Source organism: Photinus pyralis, unplaced genomic scaffold (assembly GCF_008802855.1).
Source record: "Photinus pyralis isolate 1611_PpyrPB1 unplaced genomic scaffold, Ppyr1.3 Ppyr1.4_LG8, whole genome shotgun sequence".
Lineage (NCBI taxonomy): Eukaryota > Metazoa > Arthropoda > Insecta > Coleoptera > Lampyridae > Photinus > Photinus pyralis.
In genome coordinates, this window is record NW_022170819.1 from 26,447,405 (window position 1) to 26,463,973 (window position 16,569).

The following is a 16,569-nucleotide window of genomic DNA, read 5'->3' on the forward strand; positions in this document are numbered from 1 at the left end:
TTTTGTTTATTTGATAGATTATGTTTAAATAATCTATAACCAACCCTTAAACAACCCTTTATTAATAAATTTCCGTGTACCTTAGGTTTGCCAAATTTTTTAATTCATTCATACCTGCATGTAAAGCACTTTTGTATTGCGGGGGTTGTTCCTTTACGTAGTACACCGAACATTTGTGTGTTTTTGATAGATTATGTTGAAATAATCTGTAACCAACCCTTAAACAACCCTTTATTAATAAATTTCCGTCTACTTTAGGTTTGCCAAATTTTTTAATTCATTCATACCTGCATGTAAAGCATTCTTGTATTGCGGGGGTTGTTCCTTTACGTAGTACACCGAACATTTGTGTTTTTTTGATAGATTATGTTTAAATAATCTGCAACCAACCCTTAAACAACCCTTTATTAATAAATTTCCGTGTACCTTAGGTTTGCCAAATTTTTTAATTCATTCATACCTGCATGTAAAGCACTTTTGTATTGCGGGGGTTGTTCCTTTACGTAGTACACCGAACATTTGTGTGTTTTTGATAGATTATGTTGAAATAATCTGTAACCAACCCTTAAACAACCCTTTATTAATAAATTTCCGTCTACTTTAGGTTTGCCAAATTTTTTAATTCATTCATACCTGCATGTAAAGCATTCTTGTATTGCGGGGGTTGTTCCTTTACGTAGTACACCGAACATTTGTGTGTTTTTGATAGATTATGTTTAAATAATCTGTAACCAACCCTTAAACAACCCTTTATTAATAAATTTCCGTGTACCTTAGGTTTGCCAAATTTTTTAATTCATTCATACCTGCATGTAAAGCACTTTTGTATTGCGGGGGTTGTTCCTTTACGTAGTACACCGAACATTTGTGTTTTTTTGATAGATTATGTTTAAATAATCTGCAACCAACCCTTAAACAACCCTTTATTAATAAATTTCCGTCTACTTTAGGTTTGCCAAATTTTTTAATTCATTCATACCTGATGCATGTAAAGCATTCTTGTATTGCGGGGGTTGTTCCTTTACGTAGTACACCGAACATCTGTGTGTTTTTGATAGATTATGTTTAAATAATCTGTAACCAACCCTTAAACAACCCTTTATTAATAAATTTCCGTGTACCTTAGGTTTGCCAAATTTTTTAATTCATTCATACCTGCATGTAAAGCACTTTTGTATTGCGGGGGTTGTTCCTTTACGTAGTACACCGAACATTTGTGTGTTTTTGATAGATTATGTTGAAATAATCTGTAACCAACCCTTAAACAACCCTTTATTAATAAATTTCCGTCTACTTTAGGTTTGCCAAATTTTTTAATTCATTCATACCTGCATGTAAAGCATTCTTGTATTGCGGGGGTTGTTCCTTTACGTAGTACACCGAACATTTTTGTTTATTTGATAGATTATGTTTAAATAATCTGCAACCAACATTTAAACAACCCTTAATTAATAAATTTCCGTGTACCTTAGGTTTGCCAAATTTTTTAATTCATTCATACCTGCATGTAAGGCACTCTTGTATTGCGGGGGTTGTTCTTTACGTAGTACACCGAATATTTTTGATTATTTGTTAGATTATGTTTAAATAATCTGTAACCAACATTTAAACAACCCTTAATTAATAAATTTCCGTCTACTTTAAGTTTGCGAAATTTTTTATGTCATTCATACCTGCATATTTAATCACTGAATAAATATGAAACAAATCTCTTTTCAGTAAATAGCGCGCAATAATTGTGGATTGTTGCAAGCCTTGCACTGTTCTCGTTTTTGCGATAAAACACTCTCTACAAATAACTGTAGGTACCTACATGCTTTTTCCAATTTCTAATAGCAAAGGTGCAAAGAAAGCAAAATGCCTCCAAGTTCGGTGTTGTATAACAAGCTTCCCAAAACTATTTCGCTTGTACTGCAGTACATGCTTGTGCATTCTCTTTTATCGTTTTTCTTTGAGAAAATTGAAGTTCCAAAGATTGCAAACGTAAAACTCTCATAAAACAGCTATGAAAAATTGCATGTCCTAAGTTTATGGAGTCTTTAATAAAACTAGCAGCAAATTTATATTAATATAAAGTTCTTCCGATATAATCGAACTGATGTTTCTCTATAGATAAGTTTAAAATTTAACCTCCAACCGACAGCGATCGATATTGGAGAACAAGGGGCACTTCAATTAGTGAAATTTTTAATTTTCGATAGATACGTCGACAACTTTAGCAGAAAAATTATCGAAGCCGTATGCAAGAAAATGGGTGTAATAGTGTTTGCTGTAAAATGGTTATTCGATTGCTATTGCTTCCAGTTCAGTAGAAAAGGGACCCAAATCGAAAAAATTAGCATTCTAAAATGAGATTAATCGAGATGAATCCCTTTCAATTAAATTCAAAATTATTTTGTGCAACATATTGGCCAAACACTTAACTCAAGAATTAAAAGTGTATGTTTTATGTTTCTCTAACTTTTGATTGAGAAGTCTGATCGAAAAAGTATTGTTTTGGATTCTACGCATCAAAATTAATAAGAAAAAGTGTTTTCCCGAGAAATTTTGGTGTAGTCGATTTTTGGTAAAAAAGGAAGGCAATACACTGCTCTTTTTTGGGCAAATTGGAGGAAATTGGTTTCTAGTCGATTTTTGGTAAAAAAAAGGAAGGTTAAGTATTCAAATCCTATGCGAAGTATTCGAATACTTCTCAAAGTATTCAAATAACTTGCGAAGTATTCGAATACTTACTAAATATTTGTGAAAGTATTTGAGTTACAAATACAAATACTGCTTCCATAAAAGTATTTAATTACAAAGTATTTGATACTTTAAAGGATTTGAATACTAAAAAGTATTTACAAAATCGAATACTGCCCAGCTCTGATTCAAACCTCAAACAAAAGGGACTCGTACAGTCGACAATATGGCTTAAGGTAAAACTTTGACGCTCGTTACAGTAATGGATACTGGGAAAAGTAAGATGTCTATATACACTTTTCAAAATAACACAACGTAGAAAGCATCGTAAATGTCAGATCACACACTTGGGCGAAAGTGTGCTATCCTGATCGACTCTTCTGTTTATTTTATTTTCAGAGACGCTCTAACATCAATTTTACACCTGCTGATTTTCATAGCTGGCGGAATAATGTGTAATGGTTGAATTTGTCAGACGCATTTGCCTTCTCCGTTCTCCTATTTATAATTTTACAGGAAGAAGTCGCACGCATTACATTGTATGAGTAGGTATTTGTTTACAACAGCAATTTACAATAATCCAATAAAATGCACAGCGCTCATTCGTAAAATTCCTTTGTGCCACTTTCATTTTGGCGTTTTTTAGCGCATTTCCACAAAAATAAAAAAACGCGCTATTGTGGCCACTTTGTCCGTCCGTCCGTACGCTCCTTCCTTGAGACGCTACTAGTTCTTTATCTTAAGAGCTATTGTTCTACTTTTTTCGCTATTTGGTTCGTTATGGTGTCGAAGCTTGTACCATAAAGAAATTTTTTATGCGTTTATTACTAAAAAAGTTCATTACTAACTGTATTACTCAAACACTGATTCGAAACGTCGTACGTAGGAACGATATATAGTTATGCGGGTTCCATCGCATGGGCCTGTCGCAGAAATTAAAATTTGTGCTACCTGTATCTTGTTTTGGATAGCTCACCTTCCGTAAATGCTGAAGATCTAAATCCACCATGCCTTTTAACAGACAAAAAAAATCGGCACCTTCGTTAGCCAAGAAAGCAGCCCTGCTTCTATGAAAGCAGTAATCTGTATATTCGTGTGGATCTTTCAAGTTCAAGTATAAAGGGCTGTACCTTTTGAAATAGTAGCCCAATCTTGGAACTGTTTGAAATTATGGATTCTACAGGCCACAGTCTATAAGAAAATTTTTTTTCCGGGTCGATCTGAGACAATTTTTTTTGCGGGCCTCAAAAAAAGGCAGTGTATTACCTTCCTTTTTTGCCAAAAATCGACTACACCAAAATTTCTTGGGAAAACACTTTTTCTTATTAATTTTGGTGCGTAGAATCCAAAACAATTCGTACTTTTTCGATCAGACTTCTCAATCAAAAGTTATAATTAAGATTTCGGAATACGCAATTACATAAATTCCACATCATCTCTTAGATTATGTTTATCCGCACCAAGCGTACGAATACGAATGAATATGAGCGTTTTTGATAACAAAAATTGACCAAATTTAAAATATTTAATTTAATCCCAAACTTGTAATAGCGCGACATCTGGCGATAGATGTTATAACGTTACAATTGTTTTGAAAATATGCTGCATTTAAAATAACACGAACCTCTGGGCTGGGGGTGGGTAGTTAATCGAGTTCTCTTCATTAGAAAACAATTTTTATGTGAAAATGCACAAAAAGATAATCGCCACCAGAATTTTTGAACAATAAATTGCCAAGGTTTAACAAAATATTAGTCTCGACTCTCGCCAGGAAAGAATGCCAGTAACAGAACACTTATTACTCTATAAGTCTATAATCCTATAATCGTATGTTCTAATGTCTACATAAATGAGACGCAGACCTCCATGAAATCAAACACACTCCCATATTCAATAAAGGACCATTTATTTATAATTTTCTAAATACATTAAGAAATAAGACCTTACATACAAGAAAAACAAAACGTAATTCTGATCAAAACCTTTACATTAATTAATTTACACATTCCTCTTAACAGCTTCCTCAAGTTCGGGTACAATCTCCTTAAATTTATGCCACTGCTCCATAGTGAGCATGATGCCCTTCTTGCCGGGTTTTAACTCACCATCAGCATCGTAAAACTCCCGGATATTAACATACCACTTTCCTTTAAACTCCGTCAATTTAACGAAACGATTTTTGCCTAACGACCACGAGTTCTCTTCCGAGGATGCGACCTTCTGTTTCTTTGCGGGGCCTCTCTAAAATTTGTAATAGGAATTGACAAGGTTAGAATGTGGAAACCGTTAAAACTTACATCTTCAGGGCCAGAGTCGGAATCTGAAGATTCGCTTTGCTTCTTAATCGGCTTATTTTTCGGCATTTTCGACTATTGAATTTCGCAAATTTCCTAATGCAAAATGGTGAATTGATGCAGGTATATACCGGCAAAAACGTACGATAACGTATTTCTTTAGGGTTTTTCTTTTTAGTTTTTATGGTGAAATTTGTCCCCAATTATATTCCAGTATGCGTATAAACGTAACCTGTTTCTCCGTTTACATTGTATAAATGTTAATTTAGTTCTTGTTTAAACTATTTAAAGTAATAGAAAAACGGGAATTAAATCTCTGTTGTTGTTACTGCGTATTACCTTTGTTTATTTAAAAAACAATAGTATTACATTACGCAATGCACCGTGAAAAATTTTACTAAATGCAATTTGGTTCTTCAAATACTGGTAGTTCATATGCTTCGAACTGTTAGTTCAATAAACCTACACTACACTACATGGACTACAAAATATAACCTATACGTAACAAATACACAATGAACTGTTTTAAATTAAGTAAAATCCATTTTCGTCTATATATATCCAAAGAAATTATACGAAAATGCAACACATTACAAAATAGTGCTTACAAAGAGCACGAAAATTCGCATGAATCGCAATCACTTGTGAAAGTTGCGGTAATAGGGATGCCAAATGCTGGTAAAAGCACTTTCATCAACTATTTAATGGACCGTAAAGTTTGCCCCACGTCTTCCAAGGTGCACACAACTCGTACCAAGGCATCTGCAATATTTACACATGGAAACACTCAAATTGTCTTCCTCGATACTCCGGGCCTGGTAAATAACAATGTGCGTAGAAGGTAGGTGCGCCAACTGAATTCACCGGATTTTAAATACGAGGTTGCAGGCACAATTTGGAAAATTCCTTCATTAAGGACAGCAACATATCTCTTCAGCAGTGTGATTTGATCAGTGTCATCCACGACGTCAGTAATTCTTGGACACGCAATACACTCGATATTAAAATTCTGCGGCTACTTGAACAGCACCAAAACAAGGAAAGCTTTCTAGTACTTAACAAGGTATGCACACATTATGATCGACATAACCTCATTTCTATCACTATAGGTCGACGTTTTAAAATCAAAACGTAAACTCCTCGACATTGTTCGTCTATTAACACACAACTCGCTTGCTGGAAAACCGATCGGCAAAAATGAAGAACCTCTGGATATAGAAAAAAAGGGATGGCCCAACTTTAAAGACATTTTCATGGTGTCTGCATTAACAGGTACTAGATTTTCCCAAGGGTTAAGAAATATCAATTTTTGCAGGTACCGGTTTGAATGAACTCAAGCAGTATCTCATAAGAGCGGCAAAACCTGGTAAATGGCTATATCCGGAGGAAATGTTTACTGATCAGTCACCTGAGAAAATCATAGAAAATACAGTCAAGGCGACCTTGCTCGATTTTCTACCTCAGGAAATTCCCTACCAAATGAAACCACAAATAGAATTGTACGAAGTCAATGATGGTATGTTGAGATCACATGTAGTAGATAATAGGTTTTTATTTTAGGTATAATTAACACCGTGGTTATTATTAAATGTGTATCTGACCGTGTTGCCAAGTTAGTGGCGGGGCTAGGTGATGGGAGGCTGAGGCAAATTACGGAGAGTACACAAAGGAATTTGCAAAGTGTATTTCAACATTTTGTTAGAATACGTATTGTGTTAGAGTCAAAAGAAAAGAAAATAAATTAGTACTTATACTAAATAGTTTAGTTTCTTTTTTGAAAACTATTTCTTTGAGAGGCCAACTTGCATGAGTTGGATATGGCAATCACACATTTGTAATAATGAGCAAGTGGTGTTGCACACGTTATTCCTGCACATTGATAAATGCAATTTATCTTAATCGTGTAACCAGTTAGGCAGGATCATGAAAAGTAATTTTAATAAAAAAAAGTAACTCTTACAAAATTAAAACAAAAAATAACTCTTATACGCTTATAACATTACAGGTAGGCTCCCCATCCAATATACATTTGGCATAAATTATCGATGCTCATGGCTTCTTGAATTAAAATATTAGTCTGCCCATCAACTGACAACGGTATTGAAATGGTCGACTTACGCTTTGATTTTATTATACCCTTAAGTCGCTCTTCAATGTTTGCCAAGTGTTCAACGGCCTGCACACACGTATTGTTTTATTCACTTAACTGACTGTTTAGTACATACCTGTAGGTTCGGTTGCTCCCCAACATTCATATTAGGCACTGCCCTTCGCGACCATGACACTAAAGGGTCATAGACGAACGGTGCTACGATTGACATTAACGTGTTTGTGTGTGCTCGAAGAACTGTCAGTGTACAGGCGCACGATTTGCGAAACATTCCCTCCACACCTAAGGGACCCATCGCTGCAACCATATTATGTGTAAGTCTGAAGGGTACACGTTCCGGCCACTGGAATGTTTCCCCTAAATGGTGGAAGGTACATTAAAATCGATTTTGGGTAGTACAAAACTACCTTTATTAAACAGACAATTAAAATCGACATGAACCGTATCACCACAGGTGGAATCAAAGGAAATATTTTCACCATGACGATCTCCCAATCCCAATACATAGCCGACCATCGATATTGCCGCAGTCGTATGTATGTAAGCCGTTCGCGCGGTTAACCAGCTCTGCGCATCGGGAAACGTTTTCCTGAACCATTCTTTGAAAATCGGTGGATTTCTTGGCAGTAAACATTTAGTAAACACGTCCCTTTTCTTTGCCAACGAATCGTTTTGATTGCAGATAACGTTCTTTATGTCTCTTCCGCTCATACCTAAACCTAAGTGCCTTTCGTTAACAACTGCATGGTTATGAACAAACCCTACCTCTCTGTTTGTACAAATCTTGCAAAACGGGACGTAATCCGACCAAATTATGTATCCACTCCAATATTCCACACTCTTCGTTTAATGGTACGACCGAATACAGCCGAATGTGCAATCGCCTTTGTCTGCAGTCAGGGTCTCTTGATAGCATTTGATTTACGACGTCGTTGAATTCCATTAGACGGAAGTCCTTTCGGAGATCATCCTTTGGTTTCAAAAGTTGGGTGTACCTGTGGGTGGACGTGGAATGTTTTTATATGCATATGAATTTCTCAGCACACAGAAAAACTAGTAAGCACATTTATGTGATAGTAATTTAGAGCTTTAGTTAGCCTTTTCAAATGACTTCTGTCCAACAAGAATGGCAAGAAGCAAAAGCGTAGGTACAATCTTCGTTAGGGGACGAAACATGCATTCCAAAACAGAATTTTCTCCACAATTATAACAGTACTATCGCAAAAATCAAGAAACTTTAAGAAAATGTTCCTATATAGGTATTTCTCCATCTTCTCTTACATGTGGTCATTAAAAAAATGGTACTTATAATTTTTTCCTGATTAAATTCCCCAATAGGGAATATTTAAGCAAATAATCAATCAATAAAAAATATTCCCCTTAAAAGTGGCTTGAACAAAAGCATACGTCACCATTCTCTCTACTTTAAAAAAAAATGATATCAAATTTTGGTTTTTAATTATTGTAAGCGTTCATTTTTGTTTCAATTTTGCAAAACTCTGAAATATCATAATACTTACTTATTCCCATCTGATCCCCTAAAGGTGATTTTCCTGGGATGCTGCATACTTTCCAATATTGTAAATTTGTCCTCAATTCCCACAATATGAACGTATCGATTTGGAAAGGGATTATGCTGACTGCTTTGAAAATCCGGATTCGGTAAGATAAGTTTTCGAAATTTCTGTGTCGGTATCATTATCTCACTGAAGTCACTATTGCTCAACATTCTGCAACAATTTCGACTTACCAAAGCAATGACGCTGATGCCTATAGTTACCTTGGCAGTGACTGCAATACGGAACCTACTGAGGCGACTCGAATATTGTCAGGTATCTCCTTGTTACACAGTTCGATTAATTTCTCTGCCAATTTAGTAAAGTCTCCTATCAGTCTGCCCATGTTGGACGACTTGGAGCGTACTTCTTTCAAAATTTCGGTGCACCTCTTCAATCGGATCGCACACCTCGATTTTATCATCGATATTAACATCCACAGAGTTTGTTGAGGATATTGCAAAACTAATTTGACAATAATATTTCTTAGCTCAATTGACACTTGCTTCTGTGGGTGGCATATTCTCGACACAATCTGTGAAAATGCCGTTAAGAATATATAAGAGGGTAACCTCTCGAGGAACGTATCGATTAGGTTCGTCATCTGGGTAAGGGTATTTTCGCGTTCCATCTTTCCAATTCCCCCGGATTTGCTGACCGTAATTCCACTCGCCAAGTTGGAGACGCCCGTGCCATAGTCGAACCAAATGCTAAGCATTCGCGGCATGGACTGATAGACGTACTCGCTACCGTAAAGCAGCGATCTTCCGAAGTAATTAATCATGAGCACTTTCATGTCACCTTCTTCCTTCTCCCTCTCGCTGTCAGGTAACGATTGAGAAAGGCGGTCGTAATACTGCGCAAGGCACACTAGACTCTTTTCCCATTGATTGAAATTGTCGACCGCGTCTTTGTAGTGCTGTTTATTCACGTGAGCGTCGACGTTTGACACTGAATCGTTGTAGGAGGCAATCAGTAATTTTGCTTCTGCCGAAATTTTCCTGCAAGAAGCAAAGTGAAAACTAAGGTTGTTCTATTAGTTAACTTGATCTAGTTATGGAAGGCATCTTTTCCAGTTGTAATCCAGACAGTACCTTTAATTATTATACATCAAATTAGTAAGTTTTAACAACGGTATACCCTTAAAGATTTTTTCATCCCTCGCTTCGGGTGCGCCATATTTGAGTCAATTTTGGGAAAATGTTTGTAAAATCAGAAATGGTATGGTCAAAAATGCACGAAAAGTAGGTTACCTTTATCCCGATTGCAATGGTGAAAACCGAAAAACAATGGACAGTCGTAATCTCAAAATATCGACAAAAACGCACTATTTTCTAATGTATAGAATATCCTCACTAAGTGAAAGTATGTCATATTGTTCTAAAGACAAAAATAGGGAAGCTATTGACAATTTTTTTAATTTCATCAATGTGGTTTTGATTCAGAAAGATGATGTCAAGTAGTGTAGACAAAATGCAGTTTACGAATTAAAAAAAACATGATGTAATGGAATGTTACATCATGATTAGAAAAAAGTGTTTTTTGTCAATGTACCTGCCCACAGATAAAATACCCAATCTGTGTACCTGCCTGTGTAGTATACTCTTTAGTTGTTTACCTTTACTTGTTTATATTTTATTTATGATTTTTCTCACTTATAACTAAAATTTTAAATTGTTTATAGACTTATATTATTATATTTTCATTTCGGGTAAAATTACACACAAAACTCGTCAGTAAAATGCCACTACTAGACTCGGAAATTAAAGTACTTGGCCCCAAAGTTATCTTGACTTTTATGCAAATAACCATTACTGTATTGTATAATTGTATAATTTGAAATAAATAAATATATTTACTTTATGTCCAAATCATTGTTGCCGCAGGAGAATGATGGGGTTCCTATCGCATCCGGAATTAATCTCTCAACCCCCTTTCGTAAGACACTCAAAGCTTGTTGGTGCTCCTCTCTCATCCAGTGCAGCTGAGCTTTTTCAAGAAATAAGCGTGGTGGTGAGTAGTCGTCCGCTTTCAATGTGTAAGTAAACGCTTGCTGGTGAACCTGCAAGTTTTAGACTGCCGCATTCGATCATCGAAAAGCTTTAGACACTTACACCGGACGCCCTTGCGATGGTAGCGCTGCGTAACCAAGATTCGCCCAAAATTGAATTGAGCAAATTTAAAGAGTTTGGTACTCTATCCCTTAAAATGGTTTTCGCTTGAAGAATTCCCACCCGTCTCAAACTTAAGATAGATTCTTGGATTTTTCGAGATTGGTGAACGATCTAGAAATAAATCGCGCTATTGTGGATAATTAAATGCCGTTATACCTTTAATCGTAACTCCCATTCCACCATCAATTTCTTAAGGACAGATTCACACACTTTGTGATCGTTTGGTCTTAATAGCAGTTCTTTTATCATGTTTCCTATTTGCTTTAACTCCGTTATTGTATGCAAACGTGCCGCGTACATGTAGCCATGTTGATATGCACCTTGTTTTAAGCTGGCCGCACCTAAAGCGTCTACTTGCGAAATTGATAACGAGTTTAAAATGTTATTAAACTCATCCATTTTGCCTGCAATGAAAGACACAAATTTACAATTGATTAATTCTTTGGTTTGTTCAATCAGAAATGAAAATGAGTCTATTAATGTGGATTATTCTAAAGTAAGCAGAATATGATGCAACTGGTCGAGAATGTTCTAAAGAATCAATAAGAGTAGTACAATAAATTTTATGTTGTCTGATAAAATATTTATGTTGCACAACAAGACCTGAGAATAATTAGGCCTACCATCTTGAAGATACAACAGTGATCTCCCCACTTCTAAGCTCCAACTGTGATTACATCGCATTTCCGGCTTTTTAAGTAACTCATCTAGGTCTGAATAGCGTCCTAAACGTAGGAGAGGTTCGGCTTGCATTTCTAATAACACATTTTTATTGTAAGTCGGATACGAATGCACATACCCGCGGACGTAATTTAGCGCCGCGTGTACGTTCTCCAAATCTAAATAGCATTGTACCAAACACTGCAATCCGAAATTAATAACATTTAACTTTCTAGTTTACAAAAATGTACTTGTAGGTGATGCAATTTGAGCGGTGCGGGTATCTGTTCGTAGTGAGCTATTGCATCAGTTAATTTTCCAGACACTTCTAATGCCAACAATTTTTGTTCAATGGGCGGTTCTTTATCATGAATTGTGGTTACTCCTTCTACACCATCTGGTTCGTCCAGTTGAGCGTAAAGCTAGAATCATTAATTAACTGCTGATATTAAAACTGTAGTAATACCTCGGTAAAGAGTGGCAGATGATTTTTCAGTTGGTCAGAGTGCTCACTAATGTACTCCTCGAAGTACATCAGCGCCCTAGCATACTCCCCACATCGGCAATTTGAGCGAGCCAACTTCAGCTTGCAAAAACGAGTTAAAAATGACTAAAAAAATTAATTTTATTCAAAGTCAAAGACGCGTAAGTACCTTAATTATTCGACATTCTTCTTCGTTGGCAGATTTCGGCCCTTTCCATGTCCATTCCCTAATCCAACGATCCAAAAAATCCAAAAGAACGAATACAACCTTTTCTTCCGGCGAAACAGTATTGCTCGAGATAGGTGTGCCGCTAGGTAAAGACGCTATCGGCACGCTGGCCTCTCTATTGGTGTAAGTATCGATTACCGCCGTGAACTCGGCGAAAATATCGTCATGAGACGCCTGACTACCATCTAACAATGCGTGCAATAGGATATGTGGTAGGAAGACCATTAAGGTATTATGGTCTTGGTGCAAACTTGGCAAACATACCTGCACCACGGATCGTTCGTCCACCTTCATTTCCAAAGTTAAATTACTTGTCCAACTAGTGGGAGTGGGAAAAACAATATTAATTTGTGGAACAGACAACGAAATGTAAGTGGTATCTAGAGAGCATTTGCTCAAAAGTTCATGTTAAACATGTGACTCTACTCTAAACAAACAAAGTATGCCAGAGAACCTTCAAAAGCGACATCGGCAAGTTTACTGCTTAATTACAATTCGTAGGGCGTTGAAAGTGTTCCATCTCGCGATCGGCTTAGGAACTGTTCAGCAATTTCTCTCGTGCATTTTTAATACCGAGTGATTCTTAACAAGCTTACTTAGAAATCCATAGATCGTAAGTTGAACCATACTTGGATCCGTATATTGGCGAAACCGGAATTTTTTGTTTTGGTTGCAGCAACGTATAACGTGAAGATAACATTGGCAGCATAAGTTCTTTTTGACTATCAGGGAAATCCATCCAAAGTTTGTGTTTGCGACTGCTCGGGTCAGGAGATATTTCATAATATTTCAAAGCTTCTTGTATTGCCAACGCAAAACGGTCCATTTTCTTTAAGCAAAAGAATGATTAAGTGGCGCTTTTAATCCTCTACGACTTACCCGCGTGTTCTTTTCCGCTTGCAAAGCTCGAGTTAATTCATTTAAAGCGCTAACAATAAAACTATCCTCTGTGATGAAAAAAATAAATGACTGTGTTTCAGTTTTGTACTGCCTCGGTAAGTGACTAGGTTCGATTGCGCCCAGCTCCCCAAGACACTCGCCGCAAGCCAACTTGATAAGGTCCTCTTTGTCGCGGCAAGCGAGCATGAGTACGTCCAAAAGACTAACAATGATTGGATCGATACCATTGTAACCCAATATCATCCGATCTAACTCTTCTCTGTTGGTTTCCAATAGCCGTTTGATGTACTTCAAACCGTGCACTCGAATTTCGACAGTTTCGTGATTTAAATATTTTAAAAATGCGCTCAAATGTTCTCGAAACGGTAAGCCTTGCACACGCTTTAAGTATTTCTCGATAACAACGCAAATATCACCACCTACAGTGCCTTCCAGCAAGAAAAACAAGTCACAAATATAGTCCTTAACGTAGGCCTCCTTTTCTATGATTAGATATCGAAATATCGCCGTAACTTTCGGTTGATTTTCTAGTAGAGGTATCAGAAACACGAAAATTGACGCCAACTGCGGGCCGAGCGATTCAATTTCGCAACTTTTGAGGAAAGCCTCCCACACGTCGCAATGCAGCTGGCCGCTAACCTCGTTCGAATTCAAAGCCGTCTTCAACATGGCAAAAATTTTAAAACGCAAAGGCGTAATGTACTTCGGTCCCATAAAGGTCACGAGCTCGGCGAGGCTCAACAGAACCTTCTCGACATCCAAATAACGAAGCAAAACCAATTTCATGTCGAAATTACCGAGGACGCCTAAAAGTTTCGGTTGCAAATATTCGGGAATTCGGTTGATGCCGATTGGGGGGCCGTCGGAATCGTCAGTCGCCAAAATACGTAGGCCTACTAGCACTCGGTCTCGATATTCGTGGAAGTTTAGCAACAGATCGCTTAAAATAACCTGCAATTTACATTAATGCTACAACTAAGATCGACTCCTCGCTCCCAATTCAACTACTGTCAATGACGGAAGTATGCAGATTTGAGTTTGATAATAACAAAATAACCATTTGACGGATTTTATTGGGGCTTGTCTCAAATGAGCCTCATAAATTGAAACCCACCTGACCAACTACATATCCAATTTTAGTAGGTATGTTTAATTGATCCTTTGCTATCACGTGACAATTTTATTTCCAAAATTTCAATTTTGTGGCTGCTTGTGCGCATCATACTTTTCGAAATGTAATGCGGCGCAAACGTATCGTTCTTTTTTTGTAAGCCAATTTGGAACCAAACGCAGTTTTTGTTTCAAAGGGGACTAGAATGTATTCTTCTGGTTCACACAACTTTCACTGTAGCCAATGTGGATTCGGAAAGGTTCAATGGCAACATACTAAAAGTTCATAGGATTTGGTCCGGGGTTTTTCTTTTTATGAGGTTCTAATATTGTAGGATGGAATGCCACAAAATGGCATTTTTAAAACGTTTTCTTTTGATATCAATCCCATTCAAGCTTACACTTACCAAGAGATCTTTCTTCCGTAATGTTCTGCCACTACATCCGGTCTTCTCCTCAATGTACCTCATCAACCGTTTGAACATGTCTTCAGTCTCGTTCAGAAATATGTGTAGGAAAATATTCCCATATTTGCTGATCAATAAGTCCTTCACGCTCATTTCTTCCAACTTGGCGAACTCCTCTACGAGCCTTTCGACCTGAGGCATGATGACTATCATTGAGATCAGGACGGGTAACAGCGAACGACTTTCCTTCATAACAAAATCTTTGGGACCATAAAAGCCGAGAACTGTCGATATTCTTTCTAGTGACGTTGATAGACTGTAACCTATGACGGCCAAATTAATAGCGCAAATTTTCATGATGTTACTGCACAGTTGCTGACGGTGCTGTGCGTAGATTAAAGCGGTAGTTGTGTTCTGCAGATGAGCCATTTCCATGAATATATTCAACGCAATTAAGTAATGTTTCGAAGTCGGATACATAATAAAGTACAGTAAGATCTGCGACACGTAACGTGTGGTTATGGGCAATGACAGCTTGGACAATTCACTTATGGTGGTCAATAGAGTTTCTTGTAGCTCGTAATTCGATTTGTGTACAGATTGTTCGGAGTACTTTTGCAATTCCAAGAAACAAGTCTTAAACATTTCATTTTTGTCCTCATTTGATATGACTTTGCTTTCCTGAAATAGAAAAGAAAAGAAGCAAATGCTAAAAGATCAACAAAATTTGTGGTACAGACATCTATGCCAGTCTATGCTTTGAAATAGTTGATGTCGATTGCGTAAACCTACTACAAAACAAAGAAATGGCTTTGATTTGCGCAGTTTACAAAATTAATTACTGCATTCAGTATTTCTGAGCTTAAATCGCTCTCAGGAGGATGTAACTTGCATGGTTATCTCATCAGCATAATTGATGCAATAAAAATAAATCAAAAAACAAACACTTACCGAAATGGCAACGAATATGACTTTCACCACTTTAGAAAATTCTCTTCTAACCATCACGTCTCGATCATCCGCAAATTTGAACCAACATGACATGCCACTAACATCATAAAATGGCAATAAGTGAGTAAAACTGTGCATAGTCTTAATTATAGATATTTTTACATTGGAATCGTTACTGGCACAGTGCTTCAAGATATGTTTCAGCAATCTAAATACTGTTTCACAATTTCCGTGTACCGGTTTACTAACAGCATACGCCATTTGCGATTTCGCACTTTTTTCTAATATAGTCTCGAGTTCGTACTTCTCATTTACGTTATAATACTCTTTTCTGCAGGACAAACAACATACTTCGAACACAGTCTCGTCGTTAACACTTGAGATGAAATGAACGAATTGAGAACTTGACTGGCAGATTATTTCACCTCCGACCTCAATTGCGATGGGTAGTAACTGGGGCGATAAAGTTTCCAAAGCAGGAACCAGTACGTCCGTAATCCATTCGTCTCTTCCATTGAACATCGTAGGGTAACGCAGCACATTCCTTACTACCTGAAAAACATTCGCATATTTATAGGAGAACTTGGGTACATCTTATGATTTAATAAAAAGTGATCTAACATCGATCATTACTGTAGAATCCAAAATTTAAAAAGGTTATAATTGCCAATAATTTTCATTTTTGCGAACAGTTCATAAACAATCTCATCCATGAAGTTATATTGAACCCCTAATACGAAGTGCGTTGGCCAATACGAAAGAAAAACCAATTTGAACATACAAGCATATTATTATTACCTGCAGCATCCCCTAACTCGAATTAATTTTAGATTGAAACCTACCACTTGAGGACGCTCCCAAAAAGTGCTTTTTATTGACACTATCTCAGAGAGATCTATGTAATAATAATAATAATAATAATCTTTATTTCCTGTGGACATATAAAAATGTATAGGACACGTCAGTAACAATAACAAACAACATAAATAGCAATAACATGTGAGTTGGATAT

At 36.7% G+C, this 16,569-nt stretch overlaps 3 protein-coding genes across 3 annotated transcripts; 1 reads left to right on the forward strand and 2 right to left on the reverse strand.

The window, feature by feature from the left end:
• Positions 1–4,569: 4,569 nt before the first annotated feature.
• On the reverse strand, positions 4,570–5,160 carry LOC116178064 (RNA polymerase II transcriptional coactivator-like). The gene is made up of 2 exons (XM_031497347.1): positions 4,980–5,160; positions 4,570–4,923 (listed from the first exon to the last, which is right to left on the reverse strand). Exons 1-2 carry the CDS (start codon positions 5,043–5,045, stop codon positions 4,681–4,683), a joined length of 309 nt encoding a protein of 102 aa, XP_031353207.1. The 5' UTR covers positions 5,046–5,160; the 3' UTR covers positions 4,570–4,680.
• A 79-nt stretch (positions 5,161–5,239) lies between these two features.
• Positions 5,240–6,734, forward strand: LOC116178063 (GTPase Era, mitochondrial-like). The gene is made up of 5 exons (XM_031497346.1): positions 5,240–5,817; positions 5,865–6,039; positions 6,086–6,248; positions 6,292–6,492; positions 6,537–6,734. Exons 1-5 carry the CDS (start codon positions 5,492–5,494, stop codon positions 6,719–6,721), a joined length of 1,050 nt encoding a protein of 349 aa, XP_031353206.1. The 5' UTR covers positions 5,240–5,491; the 3' UTR covers positions 6,722–6,734.
• Positions 6,735–6,897: 163 nt separating this feature from the next.
• LOC116178062 (serine/threonine-protein kinase ATR-like) lies at positions 6,898–16,130 on the reverse strand. The gene is made up of 17 exons (XM_031497345.1): positions 15,558–16,130; positions 14,607–15,287; positions 13,069–14,040; positions 12,786–13,018; positions 12,130–12,508; positions 11,943–12,086; positions 11,728–11,898; positions 11,440–11,677; positions 10,973–11,220; positions 10,757–10,927; positions 10,502–10,704; positions 8,867–9,643; positions 8,607–8,816; positions 7,852–8,081; positions 7,494–7,805; positions 7,202–7,443; positions 6,898–7,152 (listed from the first exon to the last, which is right to left on the reverse strand). The coding sequence occupies exons 1-17, from the start codon at positions 16,077–16,079 to the stop codon at positions 6,976–6,978; spliced, it is 5,910 nt and encodes a 1,969-aa protein (XP_031353205.1). The 5' UTR covers positions 16,080–16,130; the 3' UTR covers positions 6,898–6,975.
• Between the last annotated feature and the right edge of the window lie 439 nt (positions 16,131–16,569).